General features: G+C 42.1%; 1 protein-coding gene across 7 annotated transcripts in view; it reads right to left on the bottom strand.

Moving 5' to 3' along the window:
* FNBP1 (formin binding protein 1) overlaps window positions 1-23,732 on the bottom strand; it is a 132,511-nt gene that overhangs the window by 74,693 nt on the left and 34,086 nt on the right. For all 7 annotated transcript variants that reach the window (XM_070378845.1, XM_070378843.1, XM_070378844.1 and 4 more), the window contains exons 2-4: window positions 13,639-13,754; window positions 879-935; window positions 31-178 (exon numbers count right to left, since the gene is read on the bottom strand). In XM_070378845.1, the coding sequence (XP_070234946.1) occupies window positions 31-178; window positions 879-935; window positions 13,639-13,754 (321 nt within the window). The remainder of the gene's footprint in view (window positions 1-30; window positions 179-878; window positions 936-13,638; window positions 13,755-23,732) is intronic.

Genomic DNA, 23,732 nt, shown 5'->3' with positions numbered 1-23,732 from the left:
CTCTTAGGAAGAAAAACAAATTTTAGTTACCGATTTCCTCTCCTGCTTCAGCTCCTGGACGTAGCGCACTAACTCCACAATGATCTGAGAGGTCATATTCTCGGAGATGAGTTCATGCTGCCCAGCATAATCGTTCATTTCATTCAGGGTGGCAAGGAAGGCTTGGCAAGCCGTATACCTACAGAACAGAACACACACCACTCCTTTCCAAACAGGGCACATCCTCTCTCACGCGGCTTCCCGCCAGCGAAAGAGTAATTAACATTACTATCAGGGTAATATGCCTCCAGCTCCCATAGGGTCTTGACAAATTCATTACACATCAGGGTGTTCTCATCAACATGGCACACAATTAATTACAACTGAAACATTTTTCATTTTGCGAAGCCAAATTGCTCTGTATCAGGCAACATTTGGCTTTGTTACTAGCCCAGGTAAAACCCCAAATACATATACCTACTAAATGTTCTAATGTCATGGATATTTAGATCTAAATTAGAGATGATACTTTTGGACTAGCCATGTTAAGATGTCTTAACTGCTGTCTGAAACGGACATATTTCCTAGATGAATGAGACACCTGAATTTACCAAGATGAGGAATGCACAGTCCATCCACACTTCCTGTATTTGCTTATAGGCTAAGCTTTTCCTAATTACCTTAATTGAAACAATCTGGACGAGGTCTAGTGCCTCTATAAGAAAAGTTATTTAAGTTTTTATTGTCTTCCCCCAATTTAAAAATTGACACAAATATGAATGAGGAATGCAATTTATTTTTGTAGGTATACTACATCTACAGAGTATATGTAGATTTCCTTTATAATCATCACCAAGGACATATACATACGGCCACATAACAATCAGTGATAAACACACCTGTATTCTTCTTCCTCCTTCGAGTTCTTTTTAGGTTGGTATTTCTTTGAAAGATTCCTAAAACAAAAAGGCAGACATATCACCTTATACAGAAGATAATTGAGAAATCAGGGATAAAAGATGAAGTTAGTATTTTTGTTTACAAGTTAAAAAGCCACAAAATGTTCACAATTGAACCATTTAATTCCTTTCATCTTTCAATGTGAAAGACTTGCATAGGTTTGAATCTTTTAGCTAAAGACAGAGCAAATAAGAATAGGCATGGTCACCAGCTGGTCACTTACCTGGATGTTAAGACCTGACATGATTTAACTAGAGGGCAGACCATGGGTTTCTATGCAGTGGCTTTTATTTACAGCACTGAGCTGGGGTAGTTTTTCTTACCAGGTCACCATCCCCTATACTCATCCTCAGTCAAGCATTATTGCTCTAAATCCAAGGCAAACATATGGGCTGGGTCCGAATGTTTAAAATTAAAATTCAAAGGGCGTGTTTTCAAGGCTCTGCGGCTGTTCTTTCAAAGAGCTAATGAAAACCACTTGTGTGAATAAGTCTCCTTGAAGGAAGTAGAAACAATATTTGGAGGGATGTTTATGCTAAGACATTTAACTAGGAGAAATTTTAACCTGTGTAGCAGGCTCACACTGAACACACTCAGATTAGCCAAAACTGCTCTAATCTCTCTTCCTAATCCCACCTCCAGGTCAAGAATCCAAATACTCCCCTCTACATTCTGCAGGCCTAAATTTACATAAAAACTAAGAGTGATCTCGAAAAAAGAAAATTCACTAATGGCTCCACTGATTGATTTCTCTTGGGTCCTATTTTGGCTTCTGTAGTTAGAAGAACAGCCATAGATAAAGAAGATGCAGTACATATGTACAATGGAATACTGCTGCTGCGGCTGCTGCTAAGTCGCTTCAGTCGTGTCCGACTCTGTGCGACCCCATAGACGGCAGCCCACCAGGCTCCGCCATCCCTGGGATTCACCAGGCAAGAACACTGGAGTGGGTTGCCATTTCCTTCTCCAATGCATGAAAGAGAAAAGTGAAAGTGAAGTCGCTCAGTTGTGTCCGACTTGTAGTGACCCCACGGACTGCAGCCTACCAGGCTCCGCCGTCCATGGGATTTTCCAGGCAAGAGTACTGGAGTGGGGTGCACACTGGAATACTATGCAGTCATAAAAAAGCATGAAACAATGGGATTTGCAGCAACATGGGTGGGCCTAGAGACTATCGTACTAAGTGAAGTAAGTCAGAAAGACAAAAACAAATGCCAAAGCACAGCACAGAGGAACCTGTCTGTGAAACATTTTTATGTAAGTTTAGAAACTCACAGATACAGAGAACAGATTTGTGGCTGCCGAGGGGGAGGGGACGGGGGAGGGAAGGACCGAGAGTTTGGGATTCGCAGATGTAAACTATTGCCTGTCGGATGAATGGACCATAAGGTCCTACTGAATAGAACAGGGAACTATATTCAATGTCCTGGGATAAACCATAAGGAAAACAATATGAAAAAGAAGTGACTCAGTAAGTACATGTATAAATGAGTCACTTTGCTGTACAGCAGAAATGAATACAACATTGTAAACCAACTATACTTCAACTTTTACAAAAAGAAGAAGGAGGAGAAAGAACAGTCCTAGGAGGTGACCCGTGGTCCACACTGAGACTCTCCGTATGACGCCATTTCACTGTTCACTTCTCTTTTTATTCCCTACTGCTATTCCTCTTTCATAGTACCTACTTTCATTATTTCACATTTAATTTCTTTCATTTCCCCTGAATCTACAGATGTGCCTAGAGAAGTATACAGTAATCAATTTGCAATTTTGATCATGGTACATTTTACAGACAGAGTGAAACGTGAGTTCATCTCCAACAGGTGTTACTAGATGACACGAGAGGCAGAGGACTTCAGCAAAAAGGACATTGCTCTGGGAATCCAGAGACCAAGTGTCTGGATGGTGTGACCTCGAACAAATCAATGGGCAAGTCTGTGCTTCCAGTTCCTCATCTCAAACCCTGAGGTAGGGGCATGAAATGACCTCTCTTGTCCCTTAAAGTTTCGAAATTCCAAGGGAATATACATCACCCAATAGAATAGTGATTGCTGCAATTACTTAAAAAAGGCAGGGGTACATAACAATTTAAAATTTCTAAGTAGACAAACTGATAAAAGAAAAATGTACTGACTTGGAGGTTGCTATCACATGAGCTGTGTTTCAACTACGTCGTGTTTTCTCTACTGATACTCTCACAGCAAAGATTATCTGGTAGATTTAGATTCAAAAGACTGTGAAGAAGCAATATTTCCTAAATATGAAATATCTAAAGCAAGTACTTCAGAGAAAAACAATGATGCAGAAAAGAGAAATCTTGCATATCGAGAACACAGTGGAATTCTTTGAGGTGGTCTACCACATTTCATCTTTAAAGATTTGGGGACTTCCCTGGTGGTCGATCCCTGGTTGGGGAACTGATATCCCACGTTCCTTGGAGCAAGGAAGCACCTACACCACGGTGAAGACTAAGTGCAGCCAAAAAAAAGATAGATTTAACAAAAACAGTGGCTCCAACTTACATGTACCAGGAATATTAAAAGGGGAGCCATGGAAAGCAGATGCCTAATCAATAGATTCTTTGGCAAATATATTTAAAGTAGCATATATGTGATCTTCAGTATTGAAAAGCCTAGAAGTTTTATGAGACATTTTTAGTGCATGGTTTTAAATAATGACCATTTCTTCTGCTAACCATAAACTATAAATGGAAAAATGCCCCTTCTAAATTCACACCTTATATAAAAATCCATTCAAAACTGTTTTTTTAGAGGTTTATTTAAACCCACACTTTCTTTTTAGCTTCCAGTCCTTAGCAGCCATAAAAATAGTTCAAATTTTATACCTAATTGAAGGAAGCAGAGCTTGAAGAGATCCAGGAGAAACCAGCACTTTTTATAGTTCCGTTTTCCCAGTCAAACCCCAAACAGGATTAAAGACCTGTTGTGGAAGATCTGCAGTAAAGATGGTCCACTTCTGTGCATGAGTATCACTTTGACAGTGTTACACATATATAGCATTCAAATGCTTCTTAAAAACATCAATGAATAATTTACTCTATAAATGCTAACAGAAAACTAAAACCTTAAGAGGTCTAGAAGAGAACTTCAGATCCAAAGATACTTCTGTCAGGGGCCACTACAAAAAAAAAAAAAAAAAAAAAAAAGAGCCTTTCCATTCTCTCGAGATGGGCTTTCTTGCCCTATGTGTATGAAGTTATTATAAAAATAAGCAAGCAAATAAACCACCAAAAGCAAATTTAAATTTATGGGATCTTTCTGAGAAACAAGTGTTTTATATATTTGCTCTTCAGATAGGCTAATTAAAAGGTAGGAGGAAAATACACTTCTTTTAATAAAAATACTAGACTTAAATTTGGTTGTTCCTAAGAGCTGCCAGGAGGCTTTTAAAAGGAGATGCTTAGGCTCCATTTCAGATCCTCTGAAACGGAAGGTCTAGGGTTGGACCCAGGAAATTTTTTTTTTCTATCTTTCTTTCATACTTTTAAAAGCTCACCGCAGATTTCCAGATAAAGATGGCAAAATAAAATCTCATCAGAGAATTGTGCTTTTTTCCAACAAGAGGTAAAATAAAAGCCAGGAAATTTTCCAGAGCAGAAAATAAACCAATGAAGAAAGGCACATAACCTCAGTCTACACACTTTGAGAAGCGGTGACCCATGTGAGAGATGGAAGGTTCTAGAACAGTGTACAACAGATGCTTGACCCCTCCCTCACAGTCACTGGAAGGGAAATAAGTCCGCGGAACATGGACTGACTGAAAATCGAGTCAGACAGAAGTTAAATGAGGGGTGAGCCAGCACTCAGGGAACAGAGACAGATAAGCTCCGAGATGGAGACAGGCAGACTGAGCATCCAGATTCCAGGACTTGGCAGGGGCCGGGGCTGGCCCCCTGGGTTTCCACTTCTCAGGGCCGCAAGCTGAATGCCTGGGGGAGATCACCCCAAACCTAAGGACCCCCAAGGAATAGGAGTGAATGCTTGTGACCTAATGGAGTGAATGTCAAAATAGAAACACTAACAAAGTTTCAGAAGAGACAATGAAACTCAGAGTCTCAAAGACAAGAGGTACAAAGTCAGGCGCCCCATGGGGTTAACTGAAACTGGTGATTAACACGAATTCTTGAGCTTGCCTTCCAGTTTGTTCAAAACCCCTCTGCTTGTAACCTGCCTTCACCATTCAAGCTTGCTTTCTTGCTACAAAAGCCTTGCTTGTCTTCCAGGCATTACACAGCCGAAACAGTAAGATGTTTGCCTGGGAACCTGGAGTCAGCTGTGTTGAGCTCAAGTTCAAGCCAACTAACACTGGTTTTGTGTCTTAGTTGCTCAGTCATGTATGACTTTTTGAGACCCCATGGACTGTAATCCACCAAGCTCCTCTGACCATGGAATTCTCCAGGCAAGAATGCTGGAGTGGGTAGCCATACTCTTCTCCAGGGGATCTTCCCGACCCGGGAATCAAACCCAGGTCTCCTGCACTGCAGGTAGATTCTTTACCATCTGAGCCATCAAGGAAGCCCCACCTAAACCTGGAGCTGCACAGGTGTCCAGTGAATGGCCTTTTGATGGCAGAGGGTCAGAAACTCCACCCTCAGATCATGCTAAGCACCTCCATTTTGGAACATGCATCCCACAAAGAAGCAGGCAACTCAGGTACACCTGCACAGAAAACGGATGACCTCATCCTGCCTGCAATCATCGTTCTCCACACCTAAGGCCAACCACCACCCTGCTTCTTTAATAAATATCCCAAGCCCCTCGCCTTCCAGGAGGCTGATCTGGGACTCGTTCTCCTGCCTCCTCCCTTGGCAGCCTTGTGAATGAACCCTTTCTCTGCTGCAAACCTCGGTGTCTCAGTGTTTGGTTTACCGCGTGTTGGCCAACGAACCTGATCTGGTAACACTTTCCCCTACCCTTACCCTGTAATGGAGACAAGGCAAGACCAGTGGTTCCAGAAGCACAGCAACGATTGTTCACATTCTATCAGATCAAACAGGAGCGCTGGTGACGCTTGTTAATACCAAAAACATGCTCAGACATCAACCTAAGACACTTACATGCTTTATCTCATTAAGACCCCTCAACAACCTCGTAAGGCAGGAAAGATCATCATCCTTATTACTCACATATTACAGATGAAAAAAGACAAAGCACATAGAGTAATTTGCCCCCAATCATTATTACTGTTAAGTGGAAGAACATTCCGGACACTAAGACTCTAGAGCGGGGTCCCCCACCTCCAGGATCTGATGCCTGATGATCCAAGGTGGAGCTGATGTAATGATAATAGAAACACAGTGCACAATAAATACAACACACTTGAATACCCGAGACCGTCCCTCCCGCACCCCAGTCTGTGGAAAAACTGTCTTCCGTGAAACTGGTGTGCCAGAAAGGTTGGGGCCCGATGCTCTAGAGTCTGTTCCTTTTAAGCACTTCACCAAACTGCCTGCATTAAATACAAGCAAGGTGAAAAGATGCAATGTAATACAGAAGACAAGGGAGGAAGAAAATGACAGAGAAAAACCCAATCTGGAAGAAAATATATGAGGGTATGAAATAAACAACTGACTTTGCAATTGAAAGTAAGGAAAATTGATAAAGAGGGATCAACCACAAAGCATTGCTTGGAAAAGTTACCAAACTGCTAAGTGGCACAAAAAGGTTAGAATAAATATTGGGCTGCCCCTAGACTTTTACACCAGAAGACAATGTAGCAACAACAAGGTTTGGAGAGAAAGAATGACCACAGAATAATTTAAGTCAAATTGTTGTTAGGTGCAGTCTATCCTCCATATCTCTGGGGTCCACATCCATGGAGTCAATGAACTGCAGATGAAAAATATTAGAGGGGAGGGGGGAGTTCCAGAAAGTTCCCCAAAGCAAAATTTGAATTTGCTTCACGCTGGCAACAGTTGACACAGTATTTACATTGTATGAGGTATTATAAGGAGTCTAGAGATGATTTAAATATTTGGAAGGATGTGTGAGGGTTATACACAAATACTATGTCTTGCTATATAAAGCAACTTGAGCATCTTCAAATCTCCGTATCTGAGGAGGTGGTTCCTGGAACCGATGTTCACAGACACTGGGGGATGACTGTAGAGTGGTATTCTCAAACAAGAAAGAACTCGAGGAGCATGCCAAAAGTTCCCATCACGGGTAAAATATCCCTATTTTTCTTGATGCCAACAAACAAGTGCAGAGGCTGTGGTAGAAGGAATGCTGATGAACATTTATCTGTAATTAAGACAAACTAACTGTGAGACTCATTTTATAAACCAAGTTATATAACTCAACTAGGAGAGGAAGTAAAAGATGTAAATACTCTCTTCTTTATCTTTCCTAGCAGTGAGTCAACTGAGACTGTTTAAAATTACAACATGAGTTAAAAACAAAACAAACAACAACAAAAACACACACAAAAAACCCCACCAAACAGCAATGACAACCTGCATTTTTTTTTTTTTTGCTAAATCTTATAAGAATTTAATATTTCAAGCTCAGTAAATCCTTCAAGTTTCCCTTTAATATCTTGCTAACTGTTCAAGTAAATTTAAATTCAATACCTTGTATATACAATGTGCAGTATATTTTATAAAATGACTTTGACAGTTTCCTTTTATTTACAATGGGCTCCAATTAAAAAAAACAAAAAACAAATGACCAGGATAAGAATGGCTCAATAAGAAAGTACAAATGACTCCAATGCATAAAAACATACTCAACCTCATTCTTACGAAGAAAAACATAAATTACTGGTCAGATCTAGCAATATTTACTTATCAAATTAGCAAAGATTTAAAAAAGACGGGTAACAAGAAGTACTGAGGGTCAAGGTGGGGAGCAGTGCCATGCACTCTTGGATGGTAATAATGTTACAGTTTCCAAGAAGGGCCACTTAGCAAATTTTACCAGAACCAAAGTGCTTCTTTTAGTAACTTATTCTCTAGACATGTTTGCCCAAGTGTTTCATTCAAAGTTATCCATCGCAACTTTGTTCAGAGTTGCAAACAGCTGGAAACAATCAACTATCCACCAATCCAGTACAACACTGTATAGTTATAAAAGATAAACATGAACTTCTAGAATAATCTGCAGGATGCAGAAAGGCAAGGCCACCCTGAACTTCAGGGAAGCAAGGATTAGAAGTTTCAGTCATATGAGTTCATTACCTGGTCATAACAAATAAGTCAGTGTTTTGTTTTGTTTTGTTTTAAGAAACAGTTGCTAAGGGGCAATCAATATTTGGTTCTCTTATATAGGTCATATAACATATTTTAAGATTATATTCAGAATTTAACCCTGCCTTGAATGGAGGGGATTCCCCGGTGGCTCAGCAGTGAAGAATCTGCTTACAATACAGGAGACATGGGTTCAATCCCTGGGTCAGGAAGATCCCCTGGAGGAGGGCATGGCAACCCACTCCAGTATTCTTGCCTGGAGAATCCCATGGACAAAGGAGCCTGGTGGGCTATAGTACATAGGGTTGCAAAGAGTCAGGCATATCTGAAGCGACAGAGCACTCATGCACACATGCCTTGAATGGAGTGTAACTATAGTAGGTGTCAGCAAGCTTATATAAGCATATATATATATATATATTTATATTTATATTTACATTTGAGAAGGGGACGACAGAGGATGAGATGGCTGGATGGCATCACTGACTCGATGGACGTGAGTCTGGGTGAACTCCGGGAGTTGGTGATGGACAGGGAGGCCTGGCGTGCTGTGATTCATGGGGTCGAAAAGAGTCGGACGCGACTGAGCGACCGAACTGAACTGAACACGTACATAAGCAAGCTTAGCAAGGACCAGACACTAAATATTTCAGACTTGCAAGCAGGTCATGGTCATGTGGTCTCTGTTGCACTATTCCACTGCCATTATTTTTTGCAAAAACAGCCACAGACAATACATAAATGAATGGATGTGCCTGTGTTCCAATAAAACTTTATTTATAAAACCAGGCAGTGATGGATTGGGCCACAGAGGTGGCCAATAGTTTGTTAACCACTGACCTACAGAAACCAAAGCCTTAATTATCATCTTCTACATCTAAAATAAGTTAGCGTTTTTTTTCTTCTAATGCAGAAAAGAATTAACGACAGATATCTCCCCAAAAAAGTGATGTTTTTCAACATCATACTGATATTTCAAGCAAGTCTTTGTTGAATATGCTCCAGTCACACTGGCTGGAACTTTTCATTCCTCGAACTTGTCACCACTTTAGGAGCTCTGCACTTGCTGACTCCTTGGCCTGGAAGAACGACTCTCAGACCCTTGCTTGCTGTCTGTCAGTTCTCAAGCTATGGATTTTCCCTGGCCGGTGTGACTAAGTAACCCTTGCCCCACATCAAGCTTTAATGCATCACTGGTTTTACTTATTCAAGGTGATAAAATGCTATCTTTAAGTGATTTACGGCCTTGTTCATTTGCCTGCGGTCTGTTTTCCATAGTGCGAAGATGAATCCCTCAGGCTCTGGCACTTCCGATGTCTCTTTCACTAGAATCCCCTCCCCTAACCCTACCGACATATTGTTAGTTGTTCTATTTGTTGCTAAAGCCTCATCAGCTCTTATAGGCCTGTGACAACACGCAATTCTCCTTGAAACAGTGTTGACCAAATATTGCAGACCTGTTCCCATTGATTCACTCTTTCTACAACTATTTACTAAGTCCCTAGTATGTGCCAGTCACTGTTCCGTACTATGGGGATTCATCAGTCAACACAACTCAAGGAGCCCTGCCCTTGAGAGGTTTATATTCTAGCAGAAGTGGAAGGCAATGATGAACAGTATATAAGAAAATTATACAATATTAGAAAGTTATCAGCACTTTGGAAAAACCAGAAAGTACAGCAGGGAGGCAGGGAGACCCTCACTGTGCAGGCGACATTAGAGCAAAGACTTGAAGGAGGTGAGGCAGTTGGCCACGTGGATCCCGGGAGATAAACCTCTATGTGATCCATATGAACGGCCATGCAGCATCCCTGTGGCGAGAGCAGGCCTGGCGCGCACAAGATTGAACAAGGAGGCGGGGATGGTTAGAGCAGAGATACGAAGGGAGAGATGATGTAAGAGAGGGAGGGAGACCGTTTGTGTTCGCTTTGTAGGACATCCACCGTAAGGATTTAGGATTTACTCTGAGGGAAACTTGAGTTGCGGGGCAGTGGGGAGAGGGAGAACTGGGCTGCAGGGATGCAGATTTTGAGCGGAGAGATGCCTTTTCAGATACGTTACATGTGAGATGTTTTCTAGACATCCAAACGGAGATTCTGAGCAACCTGCTTCTGGAGTTCAGGACAGAGGTCTAGCTTGGAGACACATATCTGTTGCCATAGAGACCATCCTGAAAGCCAGGAGACAGACAAGATCACCAGGAGAGCATAGACTGATAAGAAAAGATGACCGGGAGTTGGGCACTGGGACAGATTGGGGTGAAGGGGCGGGAGGAGACGAGGAACCTCTAGGGAGCCTGAGCAGAGCCTTCCAAAGAGCTTTCGGTGAGATAGGAAGGAAGCCTAGAGATAGGGGTTTCAGATGCCAAGTGAGGGAAGTGTTTTCGAAGAGGCAGCATCCACCCCATCAAAGCTGCTGAGGGGTCAAGGATGGTGAGGACTGAGGACAGGCAACTGGCTGGGGCAGGATGAAGGTCACGGGCACCCCTAGGAGCAGTTCACACAGGTGAGCTCAATAAGGAGAGGAGGGGTGAGCTCAAAAGTTTTGTTTTCTTTGTGGATTTTCAACGACGGGAGACGGTGCGTTTTTGTGCAGATGGGGATCATCTAATAGAAAGTGAAGCACTGATTACATGGAGATGGAGGAAAAACTAGTGGAATCGAGTTCTGGGAAGGGCCAGGGTGTAAGAGGTGGGCTGGGATTCAGACAGGAGCATCAGGTATGGGAACAGATTCGGACAGGTGGGTTACAGAGTGTGAAACTCTAAGGATGTTTTCCTTGGACTGCTTCGATTTTCTCAGGGAAGCGGGAAGCAAGCAGTGAAGATAGTAGGAAGGAGATGTTGGGGTGTGTGGCAAGAGAAGCCATGAAGAACTCAGGCAAATGGAAAAGCAGATCAACAAAAGACAGTCTGATTACTCCTCAGCGCCAAGGGCCCTGCCCAGATCTCAGTCTTAAAGATTAGAAGACACTTTCAGAGGATTAGTAATTGTCTTGAAGGCAAGGTTCAATTACTCATTATCTGTTTTTGTCAACCTCTCCCATAAGCATAGGACTTTCCTGGTGGCTCAGAGGGTAAAGAATCCGTCTACAGTGTAGGAGACCTGGGGTTCGATCCCTGGGTTGGGAAGATCCCCTGGAGGAGGGCATGGCAACCCACTCCAGTATTCTTGCCTGGAGATTCCCCATGGACAGAGGAGCCTGGTGGGCTACAGTCCATAGGGTCGAAAAGAGTCGGACATGACTAAGCGACTAAGCACACACCCATAAGCACAAATTTAGATACTTTGCAGGGATGGAGTGAAACAAATGTTAACATTTACATCTCAGGAAAAGGACTTCCCAAGAGATAACAGCCACAGCAGTAACACTGCTATTCTAGATCTGAAACAGGGGGAAATGGTCAATGGAGAGAGCTATTAAATGTTACCCCAAACCTACTGCTGGAATTGGGAGTCTTTTCCAATAGCCTCCAGTTTTGTTACCTAAATCCTCGCTCACAGAGTCATGAGAAAGGGCCGGGAGACAGGTGCTGCCCAGAGGGCAGCAAAAGCAGTGCCTTTCTGTCCTGACACAGAACTGACGGAGAAGCTTGCCGAGGACAGACTTCACGACATTGGATGACAAACCTCCCAAGCAAATCAAGGCAGTGGCGGAGGCTCCAGGAAAGAGGAGATGACGCCAAGACAGAAAGTCAATGGAGGCAGGGAAATCCTTTAGGGGAGACCAAGCACAGCGCAGCACACTTTGGCTAAAGCTGTTGCGCAACCCATCTCCACAGGAAAGACAACATTTTATGACGGTGCAATGTTTAAATAATCAACACGGAGCAGCTCGCTGGCCACTCACACTGTCAGTTATGAAGCTTTCAACTGCTAATGAGGCTGATGCACATATAAGGCATCAGAAGTTCATCTGCAATAGAATTCATTTATAAAAATAAGTTTATTTATGAAATTCTTATTGAGGAAATTTAATTTTACTTAAATTTTATTCAGCAAAATTAAAGACAATTTAATTCATAGTAAATAAATTATCAAATTATTATTAAATAATATATTTATTACTAAAGAAATTTGTTGTTGCTGCTGCTCAGTCGCTATGTCATGTCCAACTCCATGACCCCATGGACTGCAGCACGCCAGGCTCCTCTGTCCTCCACTACCTCCCACAGTTTGCTCAAATTCATGTCCATTGAGCCGGTGATGCTATCTCACCATCTCATCTTCTGCCGCCCCTGTCTCCTGTTGTCTGCACTCTTTCCCAGCTGTACTATTAAGCAAATAAATAGTAAATTTATAAAAATTCTTTATAAAAATTATTTCATTGAGCAATATATATTGTATTTTATTTGCTCAATGGAAACAAAACTTATCATCCATGAAGTGCACCGTATGTACCACTTAGGTGCTTATTAAATGACATCAGGAGCTCTCTAAGATGATTCTTTCAAAGATACATGACATTCACCTTGTCCAGATGGTCTTTGGATTAAAATGAAATGTTTCTAAATCGAAAGTCATCTAGATACTCACAATCTGCACAAACCAACCAAACAAGAAGTCATTAAAGATCTTGCCACTTCAAGCTTAGTTCTGCCAGCAACTTTTAAATATTTTATGTAAGAACACAAACTTCTTGGATAATTTTGTCCTTGGAGTTGTAAGAAGGGCTGCCTGAGGACCTCTCAGCTGCTGCTGGAGGGAAGATGAACCAGACGAGCTCTCTGGAAAACTGACTCCATCTGCTAAATCTAAACATACACAAAGCCTAAGACCCAGGAATTCCACTCCTAGACATGTACTTTACAGCCCCCAGTTGGAAACAAGCAATAGCCTAGTGACAGCAGACTGGACAAGCTTTGGCACACTCATCAACCAAAATAAAAAGCACCACAACATGTAACATGAATGAATCTCATAGACCTAATGAGGGACAAAGGAAACCACATACAAACGGTGCATAATAAATGATAACATTCACCAAAGCTTCAAAAACAGGCCAGACCAATCCATGCGGCCAGAGATCAGCAGAGTGGTCAACCACGGGGGCAGGGGAGGGGCATGAACCAGAAGGAACCGGGGGAGTGGACACTGAGGCTGGTAATTTTCTGTTTCTTGACTTGGGTGCCGATCACATAATTGTATTCACTCTGAAAACTTCTGGAGTCATACACTTGTGATATGTGTACTTCTCTGTTGTTATGCTTCAGATAAAGTTTTCTGGGGGAAGAAAAAAGCTGCTCAAAAATTCAGCTGCTGACCTTTTAAGCAACAGAGTATAAAAGCAATAATTTGGTTTTTCTGTTTACTGTGCTCTGAAAAATAATTTTCTATATGAAAAAAATTGCTTTCACTGAAATATAAGCTTTCCTGAAAGGGGAAAATCAATATTTAAAGGCTTACACATTTATGGTATAAAATGAGGATATAAATGACCCTTACATTCATTCTGCAGTTAACAAACAACCTTTCTCAATATCAACTTACCTGAGTTGCTTTGCATAGCTGAGTTCAATCTCTGTCCTCTCCTTAACAAATTTGATGTATTTCTCAAGAATATCAATTCCCCACTGTGTGTGTTTTTCTAAGTTGTCAAATTGATCCTGTTAATAAAAAAAAAAACAAAGGCAGAGCTTGTAATCTTTCTCTGTGATTAACATAACTTCAGTGCACAGTTCTCTCAACAATATATCAGTACGTAGAAAGCAGTTCTAACATTTTCCATGATTGTACTTGGGTGCTTTTTCGTTGAGCAATTTTAAATCAACATTACCAAATTTGGTTTGAAAACTGCCTGAGATATTGAACTCTGACCCATCCGTTCACGTTCCCTATTTCTGTTTAGAAACGTGGTGTTTGGATATATTTAATGTATTGGCGCAAAGCAGAGTGTCTTCTGCAGATACCAAAAACTGAGACATGAAACACACTCCCGAGTTAACTCAGCCATACTCTTAGCCCCTTAAGGGTCATTTGCGAGTTAACTTTCAACATAAGCTCACTGAAATTTGGGGCAAAGAAATGGGAGAGAGAAGAGTTACAAAATAAGAGTTCAAACAAATAAAATGACTCACATGGACTCTATTCAACATTCACCCATGCGTCAAGCCTACCGTGTGGGGCAGGTATGGTGACTGGGGCTGGGGAACCAAGAATAAAAATATAGCCCCAATGTGCCGAGTGCCTTGAGAACAGCAGTCTGGAAGAGTGAGAACGGGTAGGTATTCCAGCCACAGCTAATGCAAAGGGAGGGAGAGGAATCAGGTGGACTGGTCTTGCTAGAGCCCAAGGTGGGGGTAGGATGCAAGGGAACGAGTGGCAGTGGCTGATGGAACCAGAGGGGCCTGGCTGAATCACCCAGGGCCTTGAATGCCGAGTTAAGGTGCTCAGACTCTCTGGTGGGCACCAGTGAGCCACTGAACGGCTTACAAATGGAGGGGCACTGCCAGAGATACATTTAGCATCACCAGGATCTGGAAGTCAGGGGACTGTTCAGTAATCCAAAGGCAAAAAACCAGGAGCAGAGGGAAGGAGTCTACAGATCATGAACAAAGAATCAGCGAGGATGCAAACGATTACATTTAGAATGCATGAACGAGGACCTAATGTACAGCCCAGGGAACTATATTCAGAATGCTGGGATAAATCATAATGGAAAAGAATGTTTAAAAATGCATTGAAAAGATTATAAGAAAAGAATATACATATGTGTATAACTCAGACACTTTGCTATACTGCAGAGATTGGCACAACACTAAATCAACTGTACTTCAATTAGAAGGGCTTCCCTGGTGGTTCACATGGTAAAGAATCTGCCTGCAATGCCGAAGACCTGGGTTCAATCCCTGGGTCGGGAAGGTCCCCTGGAGAAGGGAATGGCCACCCACTCCAGTATTCTTGCCTGGAGAATTCCATGGATGGAGAAGCCTGGTGGGCTACAGTCCATGGGCTCGCACCACTGAGCTCAAACTCAGCTAGCCTTCATGACAGATTAGATGGAGAGTTGGAAGGGATGTGGAGGGGAGAATCCTAGGGTGGCTGCTTGGTTCTGCTTCATGGAACCCTAACTCAACAAATCACTTCACCCCAAACTGCCGCCCCTCTGCCTGTCTTCTCCATGAAGCAGAACTCGGCCCCACACAACAGTTGGAGAAACGACGTAAGAAATTCAGGTTTTCTTGGACGTCCCTGGTGGGGTACGGTGAATAAGAATCCACCTGCCAATACAGGGGACATGGGTTTGAGCCGTGGTCTGGGAAGATGCCACATGCCAGCAGGGCAACTAAGCCAACTCCACAACCACTGAGCCTGTGTCCTAGAGCCCGTGAGCTGCAACCACTGAAGCCCATGTACCTAGACCTGTGCTCTGCAACAAGAGAAGTTGCCACAAGGAGAAGCTGGTGCGCAAAACAGAGTGGCCCCCACTCTCCCCAGCTAGATGAAGCCCATGCAGAGCAGCGAAGACCCAGCATAACCGAAAAGAATTAATTTAAAAAAAAAGGAAATTCAGGTTTTCTTTTACTAGAATGTTTTCTAATTGAAAATTAGCACTGTAAAATGTTTATCTCCATACCTAATAATGTTTACTGTTACCACAAAAAAACTGAGTGAAAGAAAGTGAAAGTCACTCAGTCGTGTCCTACTCTTTGAGACCCCATGGACTGTACCGTCCGTGGAATTCTCCAGGCCAGAATACTGGAGTGGGAGAAGCCTTCCCTTCTCCAGGGGATCTTCCCAACCCAGGGATCGAACCCAGGTCTCCCTCATTGCAGGCGGATTCTTTATCAGCTGAGCCACCAAAAATCAAGGACCAATATTAAAGACTTTCACTGATTCCTGGTCCCCGAGAATAGATTTCACAAACTGAGACTTCACTGCTCAAGAAGGTTATTTATGTTACCTCTAAGGACAAGGATGGTCAGGCAAATTTAAAGTGTAAACAAGACTGTAGATCTCTTTAAAGTACTGCAGAGAACAAAAATACAAACAGTTCAAGTAATGATTGCAATCGTTCCTAGTTATTCAGAGGCTTCTTTTATTTTTAATTAGCTGTTTTATTTTCTTCTTTATTTTGGCTGCTCTGGGTCTTCGTCGAGGTGCATCAAGGCTTCTCTAGTTGCAGGGCTTGTGGACTTAATTACCCCACAGCATGTGGGATTTTAATTCCCCAACTAGGGATCAAATCTGTGTCCCCCTCATTGGAAGCTGGATTCTTAACCACTGGACCACCAGGGAATTCCCAGAGCAAGGCTACTTTAAAGCTTTCTGCTAATCAGTAAACCGTTGTTAATACAGTTTTACAATGACCTTATTTATTTAACTCTTTTTCATACCCCTCCCTCCATTTGAGACCCCTCTCTCTGTATAATTTCTACCACCAGAGCCTTACTTTTTTTTTTTTTTCACCCATGCTACAGGGCATGTGGGATCTTAGTTCCCTGACCAGGGATCAAACCCACACCCCCTGCGTTGGAAGCATGGAGTCAACCACTGGACCATCAGGGAAGTCCCCAGCCTTACTAGTTTTAAAGGTATAGATGTTTCCTCAAAATCTTACTAAGATCATCTGCTCTTAGATTTCACCCTTGTCCTGCTAACAACCAAATCTCCTACTTTTCCTTACTATATTATTTTGCAATTCTTTTCAGCACTAATGCGTACAATATAAAGCAATAGCTTTTGAGATCAAAAAACTTAAAAAAAAAAAATTTACACTTGAATTGAGCCTACCTTAAAAATTACTGGCCTCAAACCAACAATATGTTTTCAATAAAGTTATCTCTATTCAAGACCATTCTGCAAGCTATAATAAAGCACTTACTAAAATAAGTGTCCAAATGGGATAGAAGATCTTAATAATAATAATAAAAAAAAAACCTGACTCAGTAACCAACTAGCACTTGCTCATGAATACAGCATAGTTCTTTTTTCTGCTATATTACAACACCTCAGTGATGCAAGACTCTACTGTTGCTGTCACATGGACGGCCGCAACATGGACTTTCTGACAGCAGCTACAAGAAAATTCAAAACAGATGAAAAACCAATCAACCCGCTTACATTCTTGATGAAAATGTGGAAAACTTAATGGGAAAAAAAAAAAAAACCCAAAACCCTCCAGATCTTAAAAAGACTCTTTTATGAACAAATATTGTAGGTGGTATTTTTCAAAATAGCCTTTACCACTTTGCAGATGGTACCATGATCAAAAATGAGTCCTTTCCATTTTCTGTGAATTATACTTGATTTAAAGAGCGGCAGGGAGAGAAAGAGAGAGAGAAAATGTATCCTTTGCTGTTTGATGTCACATCGCAGCAGTTTTGAAGACTCCTTTCCCCTCTTAAAATTCATTAAAGACCCCAAAGAGCCTTTGCTCATCTTATTTTATCACATACGCATGTGTGTGTGTGTATCTGTGTACACACACACAGAGGCTGTGCTGGGTCTTAGCAGCAGCACACAGGACCTTTTTGCTGCAGGATGTGAAATCTAGTTCCCTGACTGGGGATCAAACCCAGACTCCTTGCATCAGGAGCGAGGAGTCTTACCCACTGGACCACCAGGCAGGTTCCTGTTTATCTGCTTTATAGCTATCAATATTTACTCTATCAGAAATTAAAAGTTGAAAGACTTAAAAAATATCAATTAATTTTAAAAGACAACAATAAATTTGTTGTATATTAATTTACCTAGCATATATATATCTATATATATTATTTTTAGGCACTTTATTTCAAAAAAACACCCCCTCGCCCCACAAAAATTAGAAGTATGGTACTGTTTTACATGTCTACAAATCTCTTTAATGTCTGGTTTAATAGAAGACAGCTGGATTCTCATCTTCTTTCACATTCAGTCTGTTGTGGGTCCTTATTTTGGTGGAAGTATATAAAAAAATACAACTTAACCCAGATATGCAATGGTTAGAAAATAGAGGCATATTTCAATGTCCTTTCTAGATAATTGTGGATACCATACCCAAACTCAACAAATACTAGTTTCTTAAAGGCTAGCTGGAATGTGAAACTTGAAACCATGGCAATGAATTTTTCATACCAGTTGCAATAAAATGCACTAGTCTGTCTTGCACTGTGAATGGATCTCTTACCTGGGCATGACTGCATTATGCTCTGGTCATTTGGAAATGTTATTTCACTTACTATGCAGATCTTCCAAGTGTCGACATGTTTCAATATAAACCATTTTAGAAACACACGTCTATATCATTACTGATCTTATCCGATGAGTCTTTAAGTATGTGGCAACAGTCAGGTCACAGTGGCAAGGACACATTTTCCAAAGCTTTAATTTCCACTTAAAAGCTGGGATTTTATCTTTAGCTACAAATACGGTCAGTTGTTTCCTTGAGGTGACAGGCTTGATTCATTCACTTTAGAGAAAATGTCTGCCAAATGCCCAAGAGTTCATCTGTTGATTGTTCTTTGAAGTAAAAACGATAGCCTATGATAAAAGTGGGCTTCCCTGGTGGATCAGTGGGAAAGCATCCACCTGCCAATGCAGGAGACTCAGATTCATTTCCTGGGTTGGGAAGATCCCCTGGAAAAGGAAATAGCAACCTGCTGTGGGATTCTTGCCTGGGAAATCCCATGGATAGAGGAGCCTGGTGGGCTACAGTCTGTGGGGTTGCAAACAGCCAGACACGACGTAGGAGCTAAACAGCAGCAGCAGCATGACCGAAGCAGCTGAGCTGTGCTCAGTCACTCAAGTCGTGTCCGACTCTTTGCAACCCCAAGGAGTGTAGCCCGCCAGGCTCCTCTGTCCATGGGGATTCTCCAGGCAAGTATGCACTGGAGTGGGTTACCATGCCCTCCTTCATTTGGTCTTCCATGGTTTCCCTCATTGCAGGGCAGATTCTTTACTGTCTGAGCCACCACGGAAGTCCAAGAATACTGGAATGGGTAGCCTATCTCTTCTCCAGGGAAATTTCCCAACCAAGGAGTTGAACTAGGGTCTCCTGCATTGCAGGCAGATTCTTTTTCAGCTGAGCTACCTGGGAAGGCCCCTGATAAAAGCAGCTAGTCCAGCTCAAAATACAATCACTTAAGTATTCTGGATTAAGTATTCTTAATACTTTAATATACTGGTTTAATTACTTAATACTTTAATATCTGGTTTAAGTATTCTGGTTCCTATCTTGCCACACTATTAAAAAGATGAATGATGTATATTCAAACATTGAAATTTAATAAAATCATTCATCTTTACTGTTTCATCAAAGACATTTAAAAATAAAACTGATTTTTTTTTTCTTTAAACAGGCAATGATGAGAATACAATAACCACTACCACAATTTGGAGCCAGCACCCTGATTCCTGCTAAGCCACCAGTCATCTTACCCACCACTGCTTTTGTATCATTAGTGCAAATGCCCACACGGTGAAAAAGACAATGTCTTAGTATCATTATGAAAATAGTTTTGACCTCGTGCACTCCACGAGAGGGTTTCTGGAACCTCCAGAGGTTCAGAGACGCACTTGAGGAACCTCTATCATATGACACATACCCTAAAATTTCACTTGAAAGCTTCATACTGCCAAAGACGAAGAAAGTCGGATAATGTAGGACCTAATGGAAAATGTTTAATTTATAAGTGTATACTATATACACACTCAACAAATAACTCCAAATTTGCCAAGAGAACTGCAAACGGATGTGTCCAAGTAACTGATTACAACCTGACAGGTACCTTTTCAGAATCCCCTTCCCCCTCCCCCCCCTCCCCCCTTCTCTTGAATTCTCATTGCTCCTTGAATTCTAATGAACCAAAGGCTCCTGGCAGGAGCTTTCAGCCACAAGGGGCCGAGTAAGCCGAAAAGACAAATGAGGAAAGTGCAACTGTATTAATCAGTATTTTACAATTATTTTTTTCAGGTCTGGTTTTACGTCCTAGACTGTGATCAAGCTCCTTTATACACTGAAGATTGAACAATGAAATAAGCATGACCTCTAGCATTGGTTTAGGTCATGAAGTTATCGTCATCAGAGGTTCTAAAAAATCATGAAGTTTATTTATTTTTTTGTATTTTGGGTTTCTATTTTTTTTTTTTTTGGCTCCACCATGTGGTATGCGTGACTTTAGTTCCCTGACCAGGGATTAGCATTGGGAGCGTGGAGTCTTAACCACTGGACCGCCATCAGTTCAGTCAGTTCAGTTCAGTTGCTCAGTCGTGTCCGACTCTTCGAGACCCCATGAATCGCAGCACGCCAGGCCTCCCTGTCCATCACCAACTCCCGGAGTTCACTCAGACTCACGTCCATCGAGTCAGTGATGCCATCCAGCCATCTCATCCTCTGTCATCCCCTTCTCCTCCTGCCCCCAATCCCTCCCAGCATCAGAGTCTTTTCCAATGAGTCAGCTCTTCACATGAGGTGGCCAAAGTACTGGAGTTTCAGCTTCAGCATCATTCCCTCCAAAGAAATCCCAGGGCTGATTTCCTTCAGAATGGACTAGTTGGATCTCCTTGCAGTCAAGTCCCCAAATCATAAAGTTTAATACAAACAAAATTTGCCTTCCCATAGACCTACAATATAAACCCATCAGTCAGGGTGAAGACTGGTTTCTCTAGGTCAGATATAATGACTATTCTTGCTTACTCAAGAAGACTTCTGAAATCGGATTTTTTTTTTTTTTCCAAATTATACCAAAGAACTAACACAGGAACTATGAGCACAAAAACTATTTAAGATGAAGAGACCCATATCGGCCACAGTGAAGCTGTCTCCAAAGTACAGGTCAATTTTTAACACGATACTTCCTCTAATCAAAAAGGATATTAAACAGACACATCCAAAGCCAATCTAATAAGAAACTAAGTTGCCAAAGTCACCTCTGTATAAATGGCGCAGACTGGAGAAAGGGTATCCAAAGGCAACCCTCCTCCACACAGAAATGCGGAAATCCATCCCCTTGCCGGAAGTTACTTACTCAGGAAAGGGAATTATCCCCTCCTGTCAGTGGGGCACTTCCATGTGGTATCAAAACACTGTTTTAGGGTGCTCTAATTCTGTAAGAAACCCGCTTTCCTAAGGACTTGGGCGCCTTGAGAAGCACCTGATCCTGAACGGCTGTTTCTCTTTTGGCCGTGCCATGGGGCACACGCGATCTTAGTTCCCCAACCAGGGATCAAACGTGTGCCCCCTGTGGTGGAAACTAGGCGTCCTAATCACTGGACAGCCAGGGAAGTGCCCCAAATGGCTCTATTTCAACACAATCCCTTGGGATGATATTACCGGTGTTGGCGTCCTCTTCTCTTTGAGGGAAGTGTTAGAAGAGATTTGAAAAAAGACAGATACAGGTATATGTGTAACTGAATAATTTTGCTGGATCCCTGAAACTAACACAACATTGTTAACCTACTATTGTATGAGTCCCTAGTTGCTCAGTCATGTCCAACTCTTTGAGATCCCGTGGGCTGAAGCCCCCCAGGCCCCTCTGTCCATGGGATTTTCCAGGCAAGAATACTGGAGTGGGTAGCCATTCCCTTCTCCAGGGGATCTTCCTGACCCAGGGATCAAACCCAGGTCTCCTACATTGCAGGCAGATTCTTTACCGTCCGAGTCACCAGGGAAGCCCTGTTAATGTCCTATACTCCAATGTAAAATAAAAAAACTTTTAAAAGAGTGTCAGAGCAACCTAGATGTCTACCAACAGATGAATGGATAATGAAGTTGTGGTATATATATACAATGGAATATTATTCAGCCATAAAAAGGAACACATTTGAGTCAGTTCCAGTGAGGTAGATGAACCTAGAGCCTGTTTTATAGAGTGAAGTATAAGTCAGAAAGAGAAAAGCAAATATCATATATTAATGCATATACATGGAATCTAGAAAAATGGTACTGATGAATCTATTTGCAGGACAGGAATAGAGACACAGACACACAGAACCGAGAGGGGTCACAGCACACAGCAGGGGAAGGAGAGCCGGGATGAACTGAGAGAGCAGCCATCGAACATACAGATTACCACGTGTAAAACAACTAACGGGAAGTCACTGTGTAACAGGAACACAGCCTGGAACTCAGTGAGAACTAGAGCGGTAGAATGGAGCGGGAGGCAGGTTCAAGGGGGAGGGGACAAATGTATACTTATGGCTGATTCGTGTTGTTCTGCGGCAGAAGCCAACACAATATTGTAAAGCAATTACCCTCCCATTAAAAATAAAATTTTTAAAAAAGTTACTACACACACACACACAAAATGTCAGAAGATATAGATTTACCCAGACTGAATGTAAGAAAAACTCACTTAAAAAGTTTTTAAAAATCCACTTGAGTCTGAATATTCAAGTGGTTGCATCTATAGAAAGAACAACAAAAAATTATAGAACTTTATAAACAAAAATGTGTCATCCAAAATACCATCTGCGACTCTATTTCTTGGATGTTTAACAAAGATTTCAATTCATTTCCTTGGACAAAGGAAGACTTGTCCTCATACATTAAATTAAAGGCAGAAATACCCCAAAATATAGGTTCAACGTAAAAGCTGTCAAACCTTGAAAGTGATGAAAAACCATTACCCAAAGTGACGTCAGCGTTTGTCCACAGTAGATAAAACGTGAGAGACAGCATTAGAGGGTTTCTTTCAAGGAGCCAGATAGCCTTGTGTTTTGACAATACAGATTTTTGCAGATTCTGTCAAACCATATATACATCTGCTGATTCTGAAATGGGTCCAGTGAATTGGGGTGGTGCGGCTCCTTGGGTTGAGAATGCCTACTCAGGCAACAGCCTGTAACATAACTGACAAAATAGGGGCTCTGATGTGACAGGGTCACGGCTGGACAGTCAAGTTGGTACAACAGATTTTAATTAGGAAGGGAATGCATGCAAAACGAAAGGCTTTCCTGAACTTGCTGCTGGTGCTAAGTCGCTTCAGTCATGTTCGACTCTGTGCGACCCCATAAGATGGCAGCCCACCCGGCTCACCCGCCCCTGGGGTTCTCCAGGCAAGAACACTGGAGCGGGTTGCCATTTCCTTCTCCAATGCATGAAAGTAAAAAGTGAAAGTGAAGTCGCTCAGTCGTGTCTGATTCTTTGCGATCCCATGGACTGCAGCCCACCAGGATCCTCCACCCATGGGATTTTCCAGGCAAGAGTACTGGAGTGGGGTGCCAATGCCTTCTCCGTTCCTGAACTTGAGATCTCCTTAAAAAGCAGGTCTAGGGATTCCCTCGTTGTCCAGTAGCTAAGACTCTGTGCTTCCAATGCAGGGGACGTGGGTTCGATCTCTGGTCAGGGAACTGGATCCCACGTGCTGCAACTAAGAGTTTGCATGGTATAAGGGTGTATAATGCAAGCCGCCACTAAAAATTCTGGGTGCTGCAACTGAAAGAACCCACATGCCACAACGAAGATCGAAGATTCCACGTGCCACAACTAAGACCCACTGTAGCCAAATAAATAAACATTTAAAAACAAACAAGGAAGTCTACAGCATGTCAGAAAAAACAGGTACAAAGTTAGGTATATTTGCTATAATGAGTCACTGTTGTGAACTCTCTCTGTTACGAAAATGAAAATACTAAAGAATCACTCCATGTTCTTTCCAGCC

Source organism: Bos mutus, chromosome 11, assembly GCF_027580195.1.
Source record: "Bos mutus isolate GX-2022 chromosome 11, NWIPB_WYAK_1.1, whole genome shotgun sequence".
NCBI lineage: Eukaryota > Metazoa > Chordata > Mammalia > Artiodactyla > Bovidae > Bos > Bos mutus.
Note: the sequence above shows the minus strand (reverse complement) of the source record. Positions and strands in the feature narration are given on the sequence as shown.